The following is a 25,546-nucleotide window of genomic DNA, read 5'->3' as shown; positions in this document are numbered from 1 at the left end:
CCATATATTCACAGTCACCCAAGTTATGGAGAAATTTGTAGAGCACAACAAGATACTATACCTGGCGTTTGTGGACTACACGAAGGCATTTGACTCGATTTCACATGAATGCGTCTGGAACTGTCTAAGAGAACAAGGTATACACACAAAGTATATTAACATTCTACAGACCATATACAAAGAAACGCAAGCAAAAGTCAAATTAGAGAGAATAGGCACAACATTCCCTATAAATAGAGGTGTAAAACAAGGAGACCCAATTTCTCCTAAATTATTTACGGCACTCCTTGAAACTATATTCAGGAATATGAACATTGAGGACCAAAGCTTCGGAATCAACATTAACGGCGAGAGACTTACACACTTGAGATTTGCAGATGACATCGTCATTTTAGCGGAAAATCACGAGGCTATACAGGCAATGCTAACCAAGCTTGATACCGAAAGTCAGAAAGTAGGCCTCTACATGAACCCGACAAAAACCAAAGTAATGACAAACGGAATAACGAAGCCCATCTACATAGATAGCGGCATCATAGATTATGTACCAGATTATATATACTTAGGTCAGACTATATCATTTCAAAATCCCATGAACAAAGAAATTGACAGAAGAATAGCATCAGCGTGGAAGAGATATTGGTCAAACAAAGATGTCTTCAAAAGCAACCTGCCAGTAAATCTTAAGAAAAAAATAATGGATAACACCATCCTACCCGCATTATTATACGGATGTCAGACATGGTCACTTACAAAAAACATAGTACGTAAAATTATTACATTCCAAAGGGCTACAGAGAGATCCATGCTCGGGCTAAAACTTCAAGACCGAGTCAAAAATACAGAAATACGACGCATAACCAAAATAACAGATGCAGTAGATATGCTCTGCAGACTGAAATGGAAATGGGCCGGGCACGTAGCAAGGACCACTGATGGACGATGGAGCGAGCGCATTCTCCACTGGTACCCGAGAGACACGACCAGACCACCTGGGCGCCCGAAGAGACGCTGGTGCGACGATATCGTGGAGATAGCCGGCAATACCTGGACAAGACGAGCTAAGGACCGACGAGATTGGCAAACTATGGAGGAGGCCTATACCCAACTATGGGTGACCAAATAAAACATTATGTTTATTTAATTAATGCATGCACTACACCTTTAATATAAATTATATCTTAATTATTTAATCTTAATGATATTATCTGAATAAATGAATACTTATATAATTAATAAATAAAAAAATGAAATAATTAATAATAATAGTTGTAAGTTGTAAATTAAGAATTTTGTTATATATATGATGCATGTATGAAAATAACTTAATTATTTGGAAATAAATGGCTTTTGTATTTGTATTTGTATTTGTATGTTATCTATGTGGTAAGAAGATATTGGATAAAACCCATCGAAATAAAAAATTGCGGTGTAGAACTTTCAACGCGTTGATGTCTTTTGTATGGAAAGCTTGAGCGCTACGAGATTTATTTGTCAAATCCATGATTGAGTATTTTTCCAAAAAAAATATAGGTACTTGCTATACTTAACTATAGTACCTATATTTAAATGTTTAAAAGGGTTTCCTGTCCATCTAAATAAGCCACCATAGAACATGTATCCGGTAATATTTCCGTATCCGTTCTCGGACTCGGAGAAAAACTCATTACAATACAAATTCCCCAACGGACGGAACTTGACCAAGTCATACATCATCGGAAGTCACTCGCAGATCAGTGGAGCACTAGCAAATGAACCCAAGTCTCAATTATTATTGCGAGGAAAAGGAGCAGGCGTACTGGCAGGCAGTGCCCGCGAGATCGAGCGCCAGTGCGGTCGCGTCACGCGTTCCACATTTAAAAATCCCGCCAAAACCGCTGTTCGAATTACGAACTGCAAACTTGGAGACGGAATTTTAAGTGCACCATAAACAAACCCATTCTCGAACGGTCGTGTCTCGCGTCGGAAAGGAGGTTGCATTTGGCAAAACAATCGCGACGTAATATTTTTTTGCAATAGTACGTAAGGGCGGATTGGAGACAATAAAAGGTAAGTCCTTATTATGTGCTACGTTTTTTTACAATAAATAAACATTGCGTTTCAGCATATTATATATTAACTTGATGATTTGACTTCTCAAAGATAACCATTAACTATCTCAACTAAGTTGTAAATAATATTTTTGCATTAAAATACAGACAGTCAAAAGAGACATGATATAGGTATGTAAGTACATCATTGCGCATTTAACTACATAATTATCAAAACGAATGCATAGTAGCATCGGAGTACAAAATCGAGGTCACAAAATGAATATTTTATTGGTAAAGATATAAAAAATAATTAAATATTTAGTTTTGCAAATTATGAAAACATATAATGAAGCAACAGACATTAATCATTTGAATTAGTGGCAGCCTTGACTTAGTCACCGGCCACTCGTCTCCGAATTAAAGAAAAACCAGCGTTTTGGAACTATGACAGAGTCGGTTTTCGCAACTTGTGTGTGACAACTGTCACAAGACCTGTCAATAGGCACGGGCAACATTTGAACAAGCTCGCGCGACGCTATTCTCAGAAAACAACCGACTGCGTATGATTTTGATTATAGAGATTTTGCTGTTAGAGGGAAAAATTATGTAGACGTACTCTTAAATTACAAAGGCTTTCCTAAAAGTTTTTAAAAAGGCGTATTTTTTTTAAATTACCATAAGTAATCTATTCATACATTATATTATAGATAATAATGTACCTACTAAACGTTATAGATAGATATATATTATGTACTTATAACGGATATCCGTTGATACTGTCTGTAAATTATCCTTCCTTCCGTCCTTATTTAATTGTGTGCCTGCTAAATTTAAACTCAGTAGATTTAATATACATACTACGATTCCAAAATACTTTTCGTATGATTGACATTAATGTTATTGCTAAAGGCGCAATGGTTTGTCTAATTCTTAGAATAGCCTCGCATCCATTAAGGCCATTGACTCAGAAGTTTTAATGAGTAAGTAAATTACATAAAGTATTACAGAATACATACCATTAAGCTATTGGTCAATGTATAAATTATCACCTATATATTTTTTTAATTTCATATTTTTTTAGATAACGTTTTTAATTATGCACCTTTACAGTGAAAGTGATTCCAATAAATGGAATTACGTTCCATTTAAATTTACTCCATAATTCACACTGCCCTTTCAACATAACAATAAGTAATAAAATTTTAAGATTTCCATTTAATTAAGTAGATACTAATTTATGAGAAAAGATAATAGACTCGTGAAATGTATTGGCAAGTTAATAGTTTACATAGACTGGCATTTAAACAGCATTTTATAAATATGTGACAAGTACTTAAATACAAGACATGCTTACTTAAATTGCAGTCAAAATGTCAAACAATTATTTTATTGAACGTTTTTATTAACCTGTTCATCGATAAATTATAAAGAACAAAAAAGCAATTATGAAAGGAAAGAAAACGTATGAGGTTTAAAAGGGTGGATCTATTTAAGAAGAAAAATATTACAGAGCATACGAATGCACTGGAAGTAACATACATAGTATTCTTACCTAACTATAGCATTTTCTGCAAGCTTAGCTTCGGCTTAAACATTTTCAACAATCTTACCACATTTCAAGAAAAACCGAACATAAATTTATACGTGAAAAAGTAACATACTCAGAAAAGCTCCGTACATATTAGTATTAGTAGGATCTACTACGGATCTGGGTTAGAGGTCCAGGCCGGCCTAGCAAATCGTTTCCGTATCCGTTAGTGTTTATTTGTTTTTGTTATGTATGATAAAGGTAAACATATTATAGTGTCTAGATATCTGCCTGAACTCGTAGATGACCTATTACGGTTCAATAAAAAAGCTAAGCTTAATACCTGATGGGTATGACATAAACATTCGCCAACAGTAACAGTTATTTAGTGGGTTTCACCCGCTGTACTATTTACTCATGTAATTATCAACTCGGCAAAGCAAACGTGTCGTGCTCGTGCATAGATTTATCGTAAATAGCACGCTGACATAATGTGTCGTTGTAACACACCATACAACAAACTAACATCTTGAACTCTGTGTAAAATTACCCTTAAACGTGATAGAAATAAAGTAAATTAAAGAAAAAAGCCACGGATAACATCAGGCGAAGATGCGTGATACCGCTTGTTTGCAATGTTTTACATACATAAGTATTATGTAGGTACATTCAAACCCCCTGTGAGAAACAGAGCCGTCTCGACTTAGTTTAATGGTAGCCATCAATATACAGGGTGACGCAACGCCCTGATTGACAGAATTGGGCCACCAGCCGGCGAGAATAATGTATTTGAATATCTCAAATACCAAGGCCGCACCTGCCTTGTAGCTCAGGGTATTATTTCAAAAGCGGTAGGAAGATTATGTTTATTTTTCGTTCTTCTTTGTGGAAGCAATAGAATGAGAAATGGACACACTCTTTAGTCAATTGATCCCTAGACCATAGACAAGTAGCAGATTGGTTGCATGAAGAAGGTCAAGGATCGAGAGTTCAGTGGTGCTCTTCCAGAGCTCTAGCAGTGAGCAGTTTTTGGTTGATGACTTTCAATCAGTTCCACCCGCAAAATTCAGACACCAAATGGCACCAATTTGTTAAAAACATTCAGTTTAGTAGTACACAATATTAACATTTTTAGTTGGTAAAATTGTCATTTATTCGTTTTCAACTTTATGTACGTACCAGGCAAGGCATAAGCATATTATTATGTCAATCAAACGTCATAAAATAAGACGCATGTCTCATATATATTTTACAATGAAGCGTTTTCCACAAAACGTGCGCGGGCGCAAAGAATATACTTTATCTATTGCAAAAAAAGTTCCAACCTACCATTCACGGCCACGGCTACATTCCACCGAGTGCTCGAATTAAGTGACAAGGTCGACAAACCGACACACATTACCTTTACTTTATGTAACAATATAATATAATGAAATGAACAATCGCTACCTACCAGCATGAGTATCGCATATGACGGACGATAATAAACTAGGATCAACAAATAAGCTTCACATACGACTCATACGATGAGAGACTGTAATGTACTATATCACATCTAAGACTTAAGTATCTATATCTAGTTCCTTTGCATATAACTCTTTATTAGATACCTCAATCGACAACACATTGTATATTGTATACTTTTTTGAGTGAATAAATACGAGTTAATTAACGAAATTCGCTTTCACTAAGGTCGTACTACGAATTCTCGTCTGATAATTTATACATTAGGAAAGGACACATTATACAATTACTTCCTTTATTAGTACTTAATTACCTACTTATCTGTTACGCATAATATACTACGTATAAGTTAATTAACCTTTAACACTCAAATGGGTATTACTGTCATATTACAAACTATTTTGGTAGTGACAGGTACAACTCTACAAGTAGTTTAATTTTATTTTGATTGTTCATACTCATTTCATCTACTTACCTATTCCGTGTGCGGTAGTCACAAGTACCTATTTCTATATTTCTCTTTCGTCTACCTTAGATTAACAATAGAACTAATCACGACACTCCATCTTGTTCTATATAGTTAATCAAAGACTTCTACTGAATAGAATTATGTGCATTTTTTAGCTTAACATTTGAATGTCCTTTCGCTCTGGTTCCCACGAAAGATGGCGTTAGTTTCGTGATCTAGATGCTCTTCGGTGATATTAGCCATCACGACTCCTTACTTCACTAATGCGAATATTTAGACGACATTTTGCTTAATTCTGCCTTTATTTTGACAATTTATTGCCTACTTAAAGGCCACCTTATTCTAATGTACGTAATATGACTCTACAATTGAATATAACAATTTCTATAAGTACTTACTAATCTACCAACATTTATTTTCACGTAAGTATAGTGAATTAGTGACCACTTTAAATATTCGCAATGATTCGAATCGCGCAATGAAATAGTGAAACGGTTGGTGGGACTTGGAAATAGTTTCAGAGGGTATCGCCGGGGCAAACTTAGGTCACTAACTCTGGCTTGTACATAGTTTATGATTATGACATGATGATCCATTAAGACTAAACATTAGACAAAACTTGAATTTCATCTCTTCATGGCCAGATTAGCCATATTTTTTCACTATATGGCTCTCTGTAGGATGTTAGAGGTTAACAAGTGTATTAAATTATGTTTTTCTCACGCAATTAAAATGTAGAACAGAAGTAATTGACGTTAAACGAAATCTGGTTAACGCAACAATTTGTTGATTCTAGTTTTTGAATAGTTGTTGGCCAATTAATAATAAATAAATGAAGTTCAACAAAATATTTGCAATTTAAAATGCAGTTTTTTCTCTCAATTATAAATTTGTGTTAAAAATAAATGAGCAGCAATCGTGAAGTATTCGTGTTAATTACCCAGTCTAGCTAGCTGGAATATGAATCATAGTTTACTTATAATCTCAATCTAACCTAATAAACCTTAAATTCTTGGGGGCCAGATTTAGCGGCACGGCTCGATTCAAGTAGCACTAATATTTCAACTAAATTTATAGTCGAAAGGTGTGCTATAATTCTGAACCTAGCACGCGGCGTGTCAGCTACATAGTGCAAGCAATACAGGGGGGAAATTTATCAATGAACTTCTCGAACACAGTTTCAGGACAATGCTAAGATGTCAATGTTATGATAAAGGTACTGAAGAACTTCTTTATCTACGAAATTGCTGATAAAGCTAGCTATTCAATTATTCAATAATAGTTTATAGAAAAGCAATGGACATGCTAGAGGGCCTTTTAATGTAATTTCACTGATAAAATGCTACCCCATGTACAAGCAACACTGCTGTAATGTAACTAAAGTGATCGAGAGAACGGTGCAGCTGGACATAAGTCAGCCCTCGGACAAATAGAACGCACTTCGGAGCCTGAACTGAACAAGGACAGCGCTGGACATTTATTTAGCATTGTTTGCCTCTTATGTTCCAAGAATATATACTTGAATAGAGGTGTTCAAATGTGTCATTATTGATTTAGAACACGGTGTTCTAATGTACTTGAAGGACAACACGAGTACATTGTCTAGCAAGAATTGTGTGCCCCAAATAAGGATAATTTATCTCGGAACCAACACTTTTGATCTAGAAGGAGCAATAAATAAGAGCATATTTGGTATCGGATATCCCCCATTCTTCTGTCTCTATAGCGAACGCGCCATCACGACTTCGAGCCTGCAACCTTTCAAACTGGCTGCCATTTGTAAATCGGCAAGGATATCACGAGTGTGGGGGAATCCCGCCGATAAACGTCAACCGAAACAATACAATCGCAGAACTCGTTCACTTTCAATAGACAAATTAGGCTTAATGGTCCCCATTAAACAGCATTCCTCCGCATCCATCCTGAATGTCCAAGTAGATACGTAAAGGCAGTTTTTGTAACGTCGCTCTCTGTTGTTTCAGACGCACGGACACACGGTGACACATCGCAGGAGTGCCGAATACATCCACACAGTGCAGTGTCGTGCCAGTGACGTGTCAGTGCCACGATGCGGAGACGCGCCGCGCCGCGCCACTAGACGGTCCCACGCCGTGAACATTATTATGCAAGAGCGTTCGTAACCGCCTCTAGACTACGCTAGTGAGTTGCAAGTGTTGACATTTCGCACGCGTCTATGTGCAGCTAGCGATGGCTCTCGCGAACTACACGCTGGCGGGCGGCGGTGGCGCCCCGCTGGTGCTGGGCGTGCCGGGGGCCGCGGGGGGCACGGGGAGGGTGCTGGACGAGCTGGCGGCGCCCTCGCTGCTGCCGGGCGCGCCGCTGCAGCCGCACGAGCCCTACGCGCCGCCGCGCCGCTCCAAGCTGCGCAAGCGCGCCGGCCCCGCCTACCTGCCGCCGCCGCAGTACCCCCCCTACCCCCCGCCCCCCGCGCACATGCACACGCAGGTGTACCAGCACTCCTCGCGCCTCGACGTGTCCATCGAGAACCAGCGCGTGCAGGAGCTGGGCGACTCCTCGGGGCAGTACGTGCACGACGCCAGCGGCGACTACGACTACGACCAGCGCCGCCGCCCGCCCTACCGCCCACCCTATACACCCGCCACGCCGCCTACGATCACACAGTCTAGTCGAAGGTTCGAGGGGAATCCGAACCAGAATGTGAACTTCAACTTCGCGCAGCCGGCGGCGACGGCGCCCCCCGCGACGCCGCCCCCGCCCCCGCGCGCGCCCCCGCCCCCGCGAGCCCCCGAGTTCACCAAGGTGGAGCAGGGCGCGCCCGGCGGCAAGACACAACTGCATGCAGTACTCGACTATGACGACGAGGACTACTATGACGAAATACCTGGGCCAGGTGAGCTGCATTATATACTTATAATAACCTCTACGCTTCTCGTTAGAGCTTATAATGTTTCTTGCTTCTACGTGATAGCTGTTAGTAACTGTCAGTCACACACAAGTGGAAGAGATAATAACATAACGAAATGTTAGCAGGCAGTATTCTCAGAGCTGTACGATCTACGAGTAAATATAGGACCTCTGTGGTTAGATCCAAGAGCCGATTGCAACACGACTTGAGGACCTAACGATCGTGATTATACTACTTAAGTATACTAGCTATACATACATAATTATTACATACATACTCGTATCTTATTCAAAAACCCCCTACGCGACTTTTCTTCGTCTGTCTGTACCTAAAAGTAAATTGCTGGTGTTTAAGAAATAGTTAGTCAACCAACCTACTTCTATTCAGACTTGCAGTCGCTACAATTGCTCCAATTATTTCTATTATCGGTCGATAGCCGCTGTAGATACACTGAAGGTATATATAGGTAAATTGTGTAGGTAAAGCAAGTAGGTAGAGAGCTGCCATTAGCTGTGCAGCCTGCGACCTCGAAACAACAACTATTCAAAGGTTTAAATATAACCGGACCACTGCATATTAACTGTGGACTTTTGTCGTTATGATTGTGATATTATCTTTTGTCTCTTAAATAGCATACCTGCCACCTAACTGCATAGGTAGGACTTATTTTGAAATAACTTACTTGTTTCTAGAATTTCACAGAAAATAAGTTAATTGTAGTTTGTAGATTTTATGTAAGGAAAAAAATAACGTACCTACTTACTTACATAATTATACATAAGTATTTAATAGATAATATAAGAAACATAATTCTAGAAAATATTTTTTATCTATTAAGGTAGGTAGTTAGGTAGTTTTATAATATTTTAATATTTATTTTAGTTTAGGTTTATTAGTCGTAGATCACATTTAATTCTGTTTTATTTAATAAATTAACAGAGTATTTAATTAATACTAATTTAGTAATGTGATGTTGTATTTAGGTACCGACATTATGAAATTACTATCTAACGTACATAAAGAAACTGCCGTCAAGTTCGTACCGAAGGCTTTAAAAATTCTACAGCGCGACTTTTATTGGGTTTTCCAATTAAAGTTTTTTGAGGTCTTCATGTTTTATGGAAGGAAGAAGTAGATAGGAGTGGTAGAAGCAGGTACTTAAGTGTCTTTTGTTTAAATCTATAGCATAAGTATGTAATAGTATGTATGTATTGTCAATGTTAAACGTACTATGAATAGATGATCTACAGCAAGGAAAGATTGTTAAGTATATAAACAATAAGAATAATTACTGTCACAGGAAATTAGTACATAGTGTTGCAAACCTCCACGACTTCATTATCCAAAAGTATACAAGAAATTAACTATACTAGAAGTTAACTGGTAGATAATGCTACTAGCATTAAGTTCGACTTGGTACAATTAAAAATAAAACATTACAAAAAGGCGGCCTTATTGCTTATAGAAATATCTTCAAGACAGCCTTACCTCTGATTGCCCCTTCGGTTATTAGTTATTACAGTCGTGAGCATATTATGACTGTGTGTGTCTGTGCTTACTGATAAAGTTATACTTAAGAAGTTTGTCTTAAAATGTTGTGTTGTGTGTTACATAGAGACACATTACAAATCACAGCTGGTTCTCGTGACATTGTAAGTACTTACATTATGTAATGTCGACAGGTTGTAGTGACGAAATTTAAGAGTGATCCACCAAGCACTACAAAGCAAGTAGGTTCAGGTATGCAATTTATATCTATCCTCGGTATGATAGAAATTATGGAAAATTATTATTATTATTCTGTATCGTATGCTGTATCGTATATCTCTATCTAAGTACTTACCAAACATTTAGGGCCACTTGCACCAACATATTAAATCTAGATTTAGTGTCAAATTTTATATGGACTGACGTTTCTTAAATCGAGATTTGACACTAAATCTAGATTTAATATGTTTCTGCAAGTAGCCATAGATCATATAATCTTAAATAAATGTGTAGGTAAAGCAGAATACAATTGTATGTAATAAAAATAAACATAAAGAATAATCCAAATATTTTAATGATATAACAAGAGCTATATCAGACTTCATTATTGATCTCAATATAGAGGTACTTAAGTAGATAGCTGTATAAATACACCGGATACTAATTAAAATCAATCATGTAAATTAAATGTCCAATTAATTAAATAGATCGGAGTCGTGCGCGAGCGGCGTACTTTATCAAACTTTATAAAGCCACATAAAGCTAACAAAGCTTGGCGCTATGGCGATTCAGCCCTTATAAGTACACTCTAGAATATTTATAGCACCCTATAGTAGGTTCATTCAGATATCATCCAATACATAATCCACTACAATGTGTATACTTAGATAGGTGTAGGGTTCGTAGTCGGGGAGATGAGTGAAACCAATGAGCTCCAATAAGATACTCATTTATTAAGGCTATAGTGAGTAATGATCATACCTAACTTAACTATAGATACTTACTAATCTATACCTACACTACATAGGTATGCTGGAAAATAATACAGGATGTTGCAAAAGTGGGTTGTAAACCGAAAGGGGGTACTCAGGGGATCAGGCTGAAAAAAATAGTTCTACTAATTTTCGAAATTTATGGAGTAAAAGTTTGCTACCGATATGAAAAAATCACGTGACCAACAAAGTTTCAATGGAGAAGCAAAATTTTCAAAACTCGTCGAGCAAAAGTTGTTTAGAACGACCCTCTTATACAGTGTGTTGTTTTTTGGACCCGGCAAACTTTAAGGGTTGATTCTACGAGTAATTTCATCGAGAAAAAATCCCCATATGTGATAAGTAACTTAAATTAGATTCTTTTCTTATTTTTTAGTAAATCATATCTCGAGATTTTAACACCTTACGGACATGAAATAAAATGCTTTTATCCGCAAAAAGTCATCTCTATCCAATAAAAATATCCACAACTTCTTAAAAGTTACATAAAAAAGTTCAAAGCAACTTTAAAATGACCGCCATTTCTAGAATATTGAGATTTTACCCCACATATGGGTGTTTTTTCTGTATGAAATTACTCGTAGCATCCACCCTTAAAGTTTGTCGGGTCCGAAAAACAACACACTGTATAGTCATCTTCTTTCGACTTACTATATCCTTTTTAAAAACAGACATTCAGATTGAAACAGATCCCCAGATACAAACTGATTCTCACAATAAATTAGAAATCACGTGTCATGCGACTTGTAGATGATCGGCCTTTTTATTGTTATTGCTTTATTAATGTGATCGGCTGACCTCAGGAATATTTCGGTGTAGGTATGTTAATGTTAATTTATTAGTTGGTGTAGAAACTAGAGGATGGAACTTGGCATTGAGTGTGTCGAGCTGCAGCCAAGAGCTGCGGAAGCGAGGTTATAGGTTCGTAGAGTCGGACAACGCCAACTTTGAAACGTGTATTCTATTCTATGTATTATATTATTCTCTGTGGGGTGATAGAGTACACGCACCTGGGCTAGTAGCACGGAGCGCATTTAAGACGTGACAAAAGTTTTGCATCGCGCTCACTCGGAGAACTTTTGTCACGTCTTAACAGCGCCCCGTGCTACAGGGCCTGGCTCTCTCGAATGGAACCTTTTCAACGGGAGAGACCGAGAAAGTAGCACGACGCGACGTGCGTCGTATCGTGTTTAATGTGTCCTGTCGAGTCCTGTGAGAAGTTAGGTATTCCATATATTAACAACCACATGTTTTTTTTATAATACTTAGGGCTGATTTTTCAATAGTCAGATAAGTGTTATGTGAATAAAATTGTTGCTGTCATATCTGGATGTTTGTATTAGACAGTGACAGCAACAACTTAATTCGTCAGATAGCATTTATCTGACCATTGAAAAATCTGTCCTTAATATATCAAGTATGTAAGGAAAGCTCTCCTTTTATATGAGATTGAAAAGGCTTACCAGCAGTGTTTCAGTATTTCATTTATTTTCAGGACAGCCATCGATAACGCCGCTGCAAGGGCCGATTCTACTAAGAAATGGAACAGTCCCGGTGGTGCCACTAACTTCATATCCAACAGTCAATAATGGATCTTTTTACCAAATACCAGTAAGTGTAAACTTTTACTTTATTTTTATACATATTTTATAAAAAAAATACATAATTATCTGGATGTAGTTTTAGTTACCTGTTCTAGTTTAGTCTTTTCATAATTTAATCACGACTCATCACCCCTGTTTTATATTTAACTAGAGAAATAATCAGTCATAAAATTGCACCCTGTCTAAATTTGCACGCACATGTATATTATTTGGGTTAAATAAACGAGCTCTTTGCAAGTATTTGTACAAGGCAAACTAAATATTATAGTACAAGACTCGTGCCCGAAACATTAAATATACAGATCTTTATTTATATAGGAACCTAGGTACTTAAATGGGAGGCTCTGCATTAGAAAGCAACATAGATTGAATTGAAACATAACACTAAGTTTTACCAACAGTTTTTAGTTTGTCCACCAACCCGCACTTGGCCAGCGTGGTGGACTAGGCCTAAAAATCCTTCCTTCATTGGAAGGAGACCCGTGCCCCAGCAGTGGGGACGTGATGGGTCGTGATGACTAAGTTTTATCCACTCACTGAATGAATTAATCCTTTTTCTAAAGATGTAAGTAGAAGTAAAGATGTTACCAAATTCAGAACTGCAATAACACTTTTCGTTCCGCAAGCCATAGATGTTTACCTTCAAAAGGTGGACCTTGAAAACCTGCTGATGTATTAACTGGAGCAGACATTTTTATGTAGAGCATTTCGTTACATAACTGTGTCTGCCAGACGCGTTGGCCAATTCGACATTTACCTTCATTCATGAATGCTTGGTAACTTGGCAAAACGCAAAATACCTACGTTTTCTTTCAACCTAATAAAAGTTCAATCAATCTAATTATTCACTGGGTTCAATGTGAAATAATACAATAATTTTATAATTCCATTCATTCCATCCATCACTATCAAATCTTCACCTCTTAAAGAGAGTTAACATAACATTATAAAGTCATATATCAGACATATATCAGAGTTAACATTATAAAGAGAGTTAACGTTATAAAGTCATCCTGTTTATAATGTTCTAAGTACTTAAGTACTAACTTAGCCTTTGACCATTTCACCTCAAAAAGGTGTTACCATCTTCCGTGAAAAAAAAAATATTATAGCCCTACGATATTTTGATTCCTGATTAATGCATATGCTCCGCCTCTCATTAAAGTCTCATCTAAGTACTTATTCTTTTACGTAAACCGTGGTAAAATGGCAACAAACTCAACCAATTTCTGCATTTATTCCTAAGATAAGAAGCTAAGTAAAGCGTATCTATTTAACATTGCAATAGCGTAGGACACAGGAAATGCCCGCTCGCTGCGTTGACTCACTAACGTGGGCAGATCACTTCAATACTAGCTCAGCCAGTCTAGCACAGGACGCTTTTAAGACGTGACAAAAGTTCTCCGTCGCACTCGCACTTGAGGCTGCGCGATGTGAGTGAGCGCGATGCAAAACTCTTGTCACGTCTTAAATGCACCCAGTACTAGCCCTTCTGTCCTATCCAACTTGTTCTACAGAATTTTAAGTACTACAAGGTACTAACCTCTGTTTATTATTTCTAAAATATACGGTGGCGGTGTAGGCTTTTCTTTATTTATAGGTGTCGGCGTCTATTGAATAATGTAACGTGTGGCGTTGCTTTTGACTATGGGCAGTCGATACTCTTACAGTAAGAGCACGTCTGTACGACAACAGTCATTTATAAATGAATTCATGAAGAAACTATTATTTTATTATTGAGTTTGTTTGATTTTGCACGATATGTTTCAGTTAGCTTTTTGTCCCTCAGCTTTATACTATACTATAAGCTGTTCCCGCGAGCTTTTGATTAAAATCGACTCAGCCGTTTTGATGTGACGAATTAACAAACATACACACTCACAAACTTTCGCTTTTATAATATTCGTGGGATATAATATTTTCGAAGGATTTGGCGAAAGTGTATGATAGAAACAAACAACGTCGCTTTCTATGCAAAATTTCGGTTCCCTAAATGCAGAAAAGCTAGGTAGGTGTTACCTAAATCACAACCCTACTAACAAATAAGAAGTGTTTGTAAGCCCTTTCCATTAATTCCAGCCTTGTTTGATTGAATACTGAGTTAGTTTATTTAATTCATATAATATGTCATTCATTATATAAATCACTAATTTATTTACCTACAGATGTCGCCATAATACGAATACAGAGCATTCACCTCAACTGAATTCCGATTGTACCGAAAGGTCATGGTCTTACATTTTCGTCTCAAGAATAATCGTTTTGACATTGTGGAACAGTTTAAATTACTTATTGGTTTCCTTTACTGCATGTTATCCTTTCTTCATTGAATATGAGTGTTCAGACCTGGTTTCTCATTTCTCTGTTAGATTAGTTTCAGTTTAATATTTTCACTTCGTTCTCAATATGAAGTTTCATTTTTGTTGTGAAAGCGTAGCATCTATAATGTCCAGCATGGGACGATCTTCTTGTTATAGCGTTTCGGTGACAAAAAGGGTTTGTTACCGTGGTGAGAGGAGAGACTTTTGTAGAGAATTTTAATTCTGGCCTTCAATTTAGTCAGACTTTTTGCTGTACGTAGTGAATGTAATGTAGTGTGATACTACCCATAAATACCAGCAAACAGGCACGTTTGCCAGAACTGTGATGACAAAAAACAAGGAACATAGGTAGGTACGTTTTATCTAAATCTATTCACTTTTACCTCCAAATATTTTTTCGCAAATATGCATAGGTGTAATTGTATTCTTACGTAGTTACTTACAACTTAACTTGTTTATTTTTCGTTCATTTTAAGGTCATTGACTCAGATTTACATAAGTAGGTATATCTTATATTTAAATAATTGATTTTGTCGGTGGAATTTTCTAATTTTAGCTAAATACCTACCTATCTGTTCGTTAGCTAACATATAGGTACAAATATACATAGGTACATACATATGCTCACGCCTGTCTCCTTTAGCTAACACGTAATAATATAAGTAATCAGAGTTTAATTATGGTAAGACTTTTGAGACTCCTTTTACTTTTGCTACGTATTTAGGTATAATTGCGTTGGTGCCCATTATGGGCCACTTGCAGAAACATATTAAATCTAGATTTAGTGTCAAATCTGGATTTAAGAAACGTCAGTCCATATAAAATTTGACACTAAATCGAGATTTAACACTAAATCTAGATTTAATATGTTGGTGTAAGTGGCCCTAAATAAGTGTACTAATGTACATTATCAATGAATAACGAATAGTTATGAGAATTCTGAACACCTTTAGCATGCTAAGTCCGGATGCAAGGATTTATAGACATAAAAACTACAGTATACCTACCTAAGCACATCGTTTACCATCCTCAGATATGCAGGCAATGTAAACTGCCTTAGGAATTAAAAATAATAATATGTAGTTAGTTCACATTAGGTAATTCCTCACCTCAGAAAAACAGTAGAGTTCATCTTAGCTGGACGCTTGAATTGTGCTCTGTAAAATCTACATGAAATAACTGATTCGATGGAAAATATTATAATGGTGCGCTGCGCTGTAAGTTTTTTCGCCGGGTGTGATTTTTTTTATAGTTAAATGCAAATTTCCAAACATTTTACCAGACACCGAATTATAAGTGTATGCAGCTATATAAGTTCCTAGCAAAGTTGCAGAGCAGTTTATGCACATCCGAAACCTTTCTAAGTTTGGAAACCTTAAGATAGGAAACCACTAAAAATGTTACATATACACCTAACTACTAAAAAAACAATTCTATTTAAAAAAACGGTTGTTACAACGTGTAAAACATTTTTACTTTGCTAAGTAAGACCTAACTTTTCGAATTAAATTAATAATATAGGATTTTCTTTAATTCCAGATCCTTTGGACAGCACTTTCCCTAGCACTGGGCTACGAGCTGCAAGGGCAAGTCATCAAAGGTGTTCCCTGTGTGAAACGAAATTACCAGCTTTATTGTCCTACTGCTGGGAATACCTACCCATTGTGAGTTTTTTTTGGTTTTGTATTTCACATCCATTAAAACTATGTTTTTATGTGTGTCATAAAAAAGTTGCTTTACCTACCAAGTAGGGTTTCTGATTTCTCGACCTGTTTTCATTCTCGAGCTTCGAGAATTCTCGAGCCCAAATTCTCGAGTCTTCTCGAGTCTCGAGCCTTTCTAAGAAGACCTTATAAAAATAGCTTATTTAAAAAAAAAAACAGAAAATCTCATTTTTTTTACTTTGTCAACTTAATCACAAAGAAAATACTTAACTAATACTCATAATTAGCTGTCTATCTAGCTAGTAATTACTAGTACAATGTGGGCCAAAAGTAATCACCCTATTGGAAGTTGCTCTCATTTGTGCAAATGGCCGCCAATTTCAAATCAGTTTTGATATTGGTGGACTAGACATATGCTGAATACAAATTCAGAAGCCGTGGTGCTATACTCCCCAAGAACGCGGAATAATTGTGTTTATTAAGTTTTCGGGTCGCCTTTTTTTCGTTTTATCTGACATTTTTCCCTGCAATATAGCCCGTTTTAACCGTTTTTGTGCGGTTTTTTGAAGTCCCGTGTGAATAAGCCCGTGTCTCTGAAAGCCCTTAAGGACAACATTCGACACCGACCTTCGGCCCGAAGTTTTCGCTAAAGTGATGAGAAATGCTATAAAACAAGCCCGCGTGGCATTCAATTGTGACGGCGCCGATTTGGCCAATATCATCTTCCCGACTTTACCAATAAAATTGTAAAGGTTCGAATAAACATACCTAATCAAAAAACAGAATCCAGGTTTTTCATTTAGAAAAAAAATGAGAGCCAAACAACATCGGATTCTTTTAGTCAACCTGAACTAAGAAACAGTACGTAACTATTACTACGTTATCTTTTAATCATTCATTGGTATTATTAGTACAGCACTAGCTTAAATGGAGACTAAACATAATAAATCATAATACACCCCTCATGTTATGCTTTTGTGTTGTTAAGCGGCGCAGGAAAATTCGAAATGAAAATTCAGAATTTTTATCTCAAGGCTCGAGAAATTCTCGAGTCTTCAGATTTTTTTCTCGTCTCGAACCAAGCCCAATTTCTCGAATCTTCTCGAGCTCGAGAATTCTCGAGCAGAAACCCTACTACCAAGCTGCCAAATAAAAGCTAGGAATTTATTCTTACTTTGTCCTTCATTGTACATTGAGTTTATGTTCTATTTAAGTCCAACTATCCATAAAAATTCGTGATTTACTTATGTACTCTTAAATAGTATTTTTTTATCATTGGAAAAATTACCGTAAAGTTATAACACTCTGGGCTAGTAGCACGGGGCGCAATTAAGACGTGACAAAAGTTTTGCATCGCACTCACTCACATCGCGCAGCCTCAAGAGCGAGCGCGACGGAAAACTTTTGTCACGTCTTAAGGGCCCGTACAGGGTGACGTGCCGCGCCAATTTTGGGTTTTCAATGCTCTTCACACAGCACACGCAGTGACACGCACACATGTAAGTTTGCACAGTGGGTCGATAAACTTTTACTCGCCAACGTTATTGACAATTATGTTCAAGTACATTTTGGGTGATTTTAGGGTAAGTAAGTATAATTCTTACTTACACTGGTAGGCACCAGGAAAGAGTAGAAATTAATAGGGGTGCCACTTTACTCTATACTCGGAACCCGATTAGCTTTCTCAAACAAATGTGGTATTTACTTGTAGAAAGGTAACTACAAGTATTAAAGTGTAGATAATAAGTTTCGGGCATCCTCCAGCCAACTGAACCCCGACGACAAAGCAAACATAGTGTCGCAAAAGGGCTATACTAAGCCAAAAGGGGATGACTCAAGGAGTCATTCTGGACAATTTTTGTTCTACGAGATTGGCAAATTCGCGAAAAAAAATATTCGTATTCCATGGTAAAAAGTCACATGTCCAACAAAGTTTCTATTTTGATGTATGAGGTATTGTTAGAAGCGTATTGATGGCGCGATGGTTATAGGCTATGTGACGTTCCATTAAAATGTACATAGCGCCCTCTAGAGGACATAGCGTGATGATCGAAAAAATAATAATTCAACTTTGCCGTGTAAGGTATCAAATGAAAGGGCTTGATTTTCACATTACAAAAATATGCATATTGAAGGTATTTAAATAACAACACCAAAATTATTGAAATAAAAAATGATCATGAACTACTGACGTAAAATTTCATAAAATGAAAACAACTAATAAGTTACAAATAAAAAAATACAATTATAAACAAACGAAAAACCCGACTGTACGCTAAAAACATGAAAACAAGTCCCAATGTTTATGGAAAGTATCGCAGGCGGGGAACAACTTGACCGCCACTCAAGGCCGTTTTCTAAGTAACATTCAGCTAAATGGTGAACCCTCTGCTGGTCCCCGCCTACGATACTTTCCATTAACATTGGGACTTGTCAAGAAAACTCAACAGGGGTTTCCATACTAAAGTGAACAGGACTGAAAACCATCACACTTTTTACCTTTAAATTGCGCTAATTTTGTTAGTTTTTCTGTTGAATTTTGTCCACCTTTTCTGATTGTTTTGGCCATATCTTGGTGATACCTAAATCGATTTGATATTGAAATATCTCATTTGAAAGCTTATAAGTTGACAATGTTTTTAAGCTGAAGTGCACAAAAAATTGTTGTATGAAATTCTTTTTTAATTTAACTTATTTCTTTTTAGGTTTTGAATATTTTTAAAAAATGTTTATCTATTTTGAGGTATTGTGTCTAATTTAAGTCAAATAATGCACAATTGATCATTTTAATAAGTTTATTAAGATGTTACTAATTCAAAACAAACAAAAAAAGTATTGAAATATGGCTAGTTTTTTTATTTTCGGTTTTAAACATGAAATTTTGGCAAAAATTCAAAAAATCTTTAAATATTAAATATCTTAGAAATGGTTAAGTTTCGGATAATGCATTATAGGGTATAATCGACTGGAAATGCCTTCCTCTATCACCTCCTGAAAGGATCAGGTCTACTTACCAATAACCCTGTATACCGCTTTTTCAATACCTTTAAGTACATTTTTTGGTAGCAGCATAATATTTTTACTTAATTTTAGGGTTTCGAACGTCAAAAGAAAAAAAGCAACCGTTATAGGATCTCTTTGTCCGTCTGTCTGACTGACTGTCTGTCACCGCCCTTTTTCTCAGAAACGGGTAAAGATATCAAGCTGATATTTCGCATAGATGGGGAGTACCCCAAAAAAAATATTATGGTACTCCCTGTCCCACACAAGTAAATTGGGGCTTATATTTTTTCCAGTTATTTTGATGTGTATCCTTTTTTTGAGTCATTCGTCAAGTCGCGCGCCTTAGACTCGCGCGCCACGCGCAAGTTGCCCCTCCCGTATTAACCTACTTTTTTTGTCGTCAACTCGCTCGACTGTGAAAATATGTACAGTCAACCACAAAAGTAATAATTTATTATGCTTAAGGTAACTACTTAAAATGTATAGGGTATTTTATAGGACTTTACTTTAAAATAAAATCAGTAATTAATCTCGCTTGGCAAACTGTTCTCTGCGAACACCAACCATTTTTATTTGTTCGGTCTTTGTTATATTTATAACCTGCACGAAGCAGTACCGACTTTCCTTGCTGGGATGTTATGATTTCATGTGCAATTTTATTACTAAGTAATTCTTACAGTTAGGTCTGTCTCTTTGACCAATGAAATAAACGAAATTTGTTTTAAATTTTAGTGCTAATTCGATATTTAATGTAACGGTAACACAACGAAAACGTAACACTGTGTTTATATTACGGCAAAGTAGACTTGGTAATATAGTAAAGTTAATTTATTATAGGCTTACCCCCACAATACATAAAAAACAGTAAAAACTGCCACATTTTAATATTTTTGCGCTGTAAGTAATGCACTGTACATCTCTGCTTCGAATTAGGAGTAACACTAAAACGACATCACTAAAACAATGTAGTTTTAATGACGGTTTTTGCAACAAAAACAAGGACATAGCTATGGCAGGTAAAATTTGCGCACGGCATGAGAGAGATAGCAAACTTGGGTATCATGCGTCATAGGTCACATCCCCTTTTGCCTTATTCCGCACTTCCAACAGAGGCTTTATTGTATCTTTATCCCGAAATCAAAGCATCTTCTTTAATGGCGACTGTCTAGTCGGTACCTTCTTATGCTAATCAGCCAGGGAGACAATATTTAACTATATTTTTTAGTTTCAATTCGTTTGCATCTGACCGTACTTTACATGGGCTCGCGAGTTGACGATATAAAAAAACAGAAGATGCCAACTCGCGTGGCGCGCGACTCTAAGGCGCGCGACTTGACGAAGGACTCCTTTTTTTTCTTTGTTGTTTTGTATAAGTATGTGTTTCTTTTCTTTAAATCTGTATTTTTTTTGTTGTTGCTGTCTATGTGTCGAATAAATGTATCTTTATCTTCAAATCTACTGTCTAGGCTACTGTCTATAGAAGAAATTCCGTCATTGACAATTTTACGTTACGAATTTATTTTTATTTATTTTATTTTTACATTTTCGTGGAGAACCAACATCATTTTGTTAATAAATAATAATTACTTATGAACACATAACAACTTGATGCCATTAACAGAATGAACTTAGTAAACCCAGTAAACCTAACACATCCAGAGGAAAAATAAAATCTCTTTCTCTCTCTCTGAAAAACATACTTAATAGCCTAAACTCGATGCTTTTAGCTATTAACATCTTTGAAATAAAATTGAGCCACCACCGTGTTACTGCCCTCATCAGATCCTCACGAGACCATACCTCAACCAGCACCAAGAGACTGTATTTTTGATCCCTAACCTAATGTTCGTGCGTATTGTCATCACTTAGATCCATTCGCTATATTCCTGCCATCAGACCTTTACGAGACTGTAATGTCACGAGAATATTGCACACTATCTAATTTAATTTAATGTATTGAATATACTGGAAGAATTATGCTTCCTCAATTTCAAATCAAATTATGTTGGTGTCATAAAAGTTGAAAAAGTGCAATGACAACCAATGTGCAGTGATTTTGTATCTGTACACGATAAGATCGCGAGCTGTCAGTGCTGCCTAAACCGACGTGACCCTTCTTTGGAGGCCAGCGGCCAACTGAGTCAAACGTCACTTGTGTTTATGATTTTATAACACAGAAAGCCGCCATAGATATTTGTATGAAGATTTGAGGGAAAAAAAATGCTCAAGTTTGGGATTAATTTACACAAAATAAGTGTGTCTTTATTAAAAAACAAGGTATTTAGCGCCTAGTCCAAGCCTTTAACTTTATAATATGATAAAAATCATATGAAAATTCTTAATAATTACGACAAAGTTGTTACAATACGGGAGTGTGATTTTCTGGTTTTTCGTCATATTCTGAATTTTATTTACAGTTATCCATAATCATTTACTTGAATTCGAATCATTCAGCACCTAGCTAGACTCTTCGGCTACCTGTGTGATTTTTTTCAAGGTTGTAGAGCATCGTTTACTACATAATTCTATGACAATGCCAACCCTCGATTACCCCTTGCAGACCCTTAAATGCGCCCCATGATATCCCTTCTGATTAGCGTTGCTACCTAGATACGGACTGAACGTTGTAGTACGTACGATAGGATCCCTAGATCACCAGACCTATGGCATACGAGATAGTTGGAGTCAGCCCTGATGCTGATCATAACCTTCTGGGAGCATGGGCCAATTAAGTATATATACCTAATAAGTGATTCCCTATTATTACTGAAATATGAAGACACCAATCTACCAACTAATCCCTAACCTCTAACCCATAGAGAAAAAATAAACAATTGTGAAAAGAGTGCCATCTCGAGGAGTTTTTTGTCATACTCTATACGTCATACTGAGCCTAGTTGAGCCTACAACGCCATCTCTTTATATTGCTCAACCTCATTGTACATACATACAGGGTGCTCTGTTGGGACACCCTGTATATATAGATATTGTTATCACAAGTTAATAGCCGGATCTCCACCAAACGATCCAATGCGATCCGATCGCCCGATCCAAGAAGTTTAGTATGTAAGATTCCTTGGATCGCGCGATCGGATCGCGTTGGATCGTCTGGTGGGGATCCGGCTATTAACTTCAATCTATAAAGATATAAGACATATTTGCGTTAACGTAGTTACACCACACAACAGTTATTACATTTATCAGCTAAATTTAAGTTCAATCTATTTATGTACCTACCTACATGCAACCATAAATAAAAAAACAAATTATTATATAATTCTTTATTACCTCGCATATAACAATGTTTCAGTTCAGTTTTGTTCATGTCACTCGTAAAATAATATGCGAGTGGATGTGTGTATTCCTTTGAAAACAAATTCATGTTTTGCTAGTTTATGTTTCCCAAGAGAAGCAAATCTTGTCACTCGTGGTGATAAAGTCATTTCGTCCAATAGTGCATCATTTATCCTCGCGAGGCAAATCTTTGACGACATTTATCAGTTTGGTACACATACCTAGTATTTTAATCTTCAGCGGATATGAAGATGTCGATTGCTCTTTGCCAGTGCCGCCATTTCAGCTCGGTTCCCGTGGAACCACATGGAACCTGGATTCATATGGAATCTGTCAGGTCACAAGAATTTCATTAAAACACTTTTTGCGGATAAAGATGCTTTTTCTTGACACACCATGTTTATTTTTATTTGTAGGTATATAAAATTTATAAATAACGATATACCGGGAGTATAGGCTTTTATTACAAAAATGTTATTTGCGAGACATTGTAAGACAACTGAACTGACACTGACACGCAATTTCTTCATAAAAGCCATAGATCATGACAATTTTAACATTCAAATACTACTTATCTATGTCTCTTGTTATTGTTCTATGGTCTTGTTGATAACGCCATCTTACATCTTTTTTGGTAGGAAGAGTAATATAAAGAGATGGCACTACCTTCTACTAAAAGTTCAGCCATTAAGGCACTGACCCCCCCCTGCTCTAACCATTCCAGAGATAAGATCGAGACGTTCATAGACGAGAACAAGGCGCTAATAAAGAGGATGTACGGGTCGTTCACGACACCGGGCGGGAACCGGGTGCGGAGGGCGCCCGGGGTGCCGGACCTGCATCACGGAGACTCGTTCTTCCGCCACGCCAGGCAGACGTCCAATGCGCCACCGCCTGACCCGCAGTCGGTGAATAGTACTGGCAGGTGAGAACAGACAAAATGTTTCTTTTTCTCTGGTCAGGGTTCTGTAGCTCAGAACAATAACGAACTCGGTTCGTTCTGCAGTGATGGAAATGATCATGCTTTCTTTTTTCAATCCAATAAAGAAAAATATTTTTCATACGCTGTACGGGGATAAATAGGGGATGCCCGAAAGGATCGAGTTTCTCATGCGACGTAAATTGAACTATGCAACCTGAAGACCACACCCAACTACTTAAAGGCACTAAAGGCTAACTGAGCACACAATTTAATTTCGATGTAGAACATTACCAGATCATCATAATTGGCCACAACATCATCTGTTAAAGATGATTATTGCAGCACTTGTGGGATTATGGGACTCATAGCGACTTTTATTATAGTTGCATGTATAGTCCTAGCATTGCAGTAGTGTAGTTTCTTGCCGCATTGGTAAGGGACAAAACTTGAGTCCGTGAGTCAGATAGATCACGACAGATCCTTCCACTACAAGATATCTTAATATTGCAATCTACAGACCGCTGCTCTGCCTACCTAAACCATAAACTCACGCAGCATATTCAATAATTCCAGGATAGACGCGTGCGAGAGCAAGACGGAGATCATGACGCCGTACTGGGCGCTGAACTCGGCCAGGAAGCTGCGAGCCATCGTCAACACCATGCACTTCGAGCAGGCCATACACCAGGAAGTCTGCAGGTATGTTCCAGTGATGAATCTACTCTATTATCTCTATTATCTGCAGTGGGCAAGTGCCTGGTGCTTACCCCTGGCTAATTATAATGGGACCATAGTGCATATCCAGATTGGATGGTCTTTCTCTGTCTTTATAAGCCCGGACAGATTCCTACTCAGCCTGGTCCGACTGTGGCTTGATGGGTTCCACAATCTCTAAATCATAATAACTAAATATGTAGACGACCGAATGGCGTAGTGGTTAGTGACCCTGACTACTGAGCCGATGGTCCCGGGTTCGATTCCCGGCTGGGGCAGATATTTGTTTAAACACAGATATTTTGTTCTCGGGTCTTGGATGTGCCCGTAAAATGGCAATAGGCCCGCCCCCTATTACATTGGGACTAACATAACACTCTGGCGAAAAGTGGGTGCAGCAATGCACCTCTGCCTACCCCACAAGGGAGTACATTAGTACAAGGCGTGAGTGCGTGTTTTTTGTAGGATGTAGGATTCCGCAAGATATTGTCTCCGTAAGTGTGATGGCACCTTTTCAACTATACTTACGCATATAAAAGTACGTAACTCAGGAAAGTCGTTTCATTCCGTTTTAAAGTTTCATTTCATTTCATGTTTTCTTCTCTGTTTCCTTACAGCAAGAAATCCACAAACCGGTGTTCCAACGACTGTGGCTGTGAACAGAAGTACAAATGGCACCGTCTCCTAGCGTACGATCCTAACGACGACTGCGCTGGCATCTTCATGGACTGGTTCCTTTTTCCATCGTGCTGTGTCTGCAGATGCAACCCTTAGAGGCCATAGACAAAACTGCGAATGCGCGTGAGGCGAAGTTGTAAATTTCGTGACGTCCCGCTCTCTCCTATGAAATAGAGTGAGTGGGAGGGAAAAGGCTAGTATGCCACATGCATCGCATCGCAGTATTGAACTATTTAGTAATCTGTGTACCACTTGTGTTCAAGCCAGCCCGAACGTTACGTTTAAATGGTGCGGTAATTAAGGATTGGCTAATCTCGAGTTGATCACAGTTTTGACGGAACTCCTGAAACATTAGGTACCTGTATGGTACAGTATAGGTGCAGTGTGTTGAATTTATAAAGGAGTTGTTACTCCTTAGTTGAAGAGTACCAGTCTTGCATAATACCTACATACAAAACTGATAGCTTCAGATTTTTTATTGAAAA

General features: G+C 37.4%; 1 protein-coding gene across 1 annotated transcript; it reads left to right on the top strand.

Annotated features, from left to right (window-relative positions):
- Nucleotides 1-1,787: 1,787 nt before the first annotated feature.
- Nucleotides 1,788-25,546, top strand: LOC105381932 (protein spaetzle 3). Its single transcript, XM_038117249.2, has 7 exons — nucleotides 1,788-2,049; nucleotides 7,477-8,366; nucleotides 12,357-12,472; nucleotides 16,326-16,450; nucleotides 23,472-23,672; nucleotides 24,243-24,368; nucleotides 25,001-25,546. Exons 2-7 carry the CDS (start codon nucleotides 7,703-7,705, stop codon nucleotides 25,155-25,157), a joined length of 1,389 nt encoding a protein of 462 aa, XP_037973177.2. The 5' UTR covers nucleotides 1,788-2,049; nucleotides 7,477-7,702; the 3' UTR covers nucleotides 25,158-25,546.

This window comes from Plutella xylostella, chromosome 3 (genome assembly GCF_932276165.1).
Source record: "Plutella xylostella chromosome 3, ilPluXylo3.1, whole genome shotgun sequence".
Lineage (NCBI taxonomy): Eukaryota > Metazoa > Arthropoda > Insecta > Lepidoptera > Plutellidae > Plutella > Plutella xylostella.
Note: the sequence above shows the minus strand (reverse complement) of the source record. Positions and strands in the feature narration are given on the sequence as shown.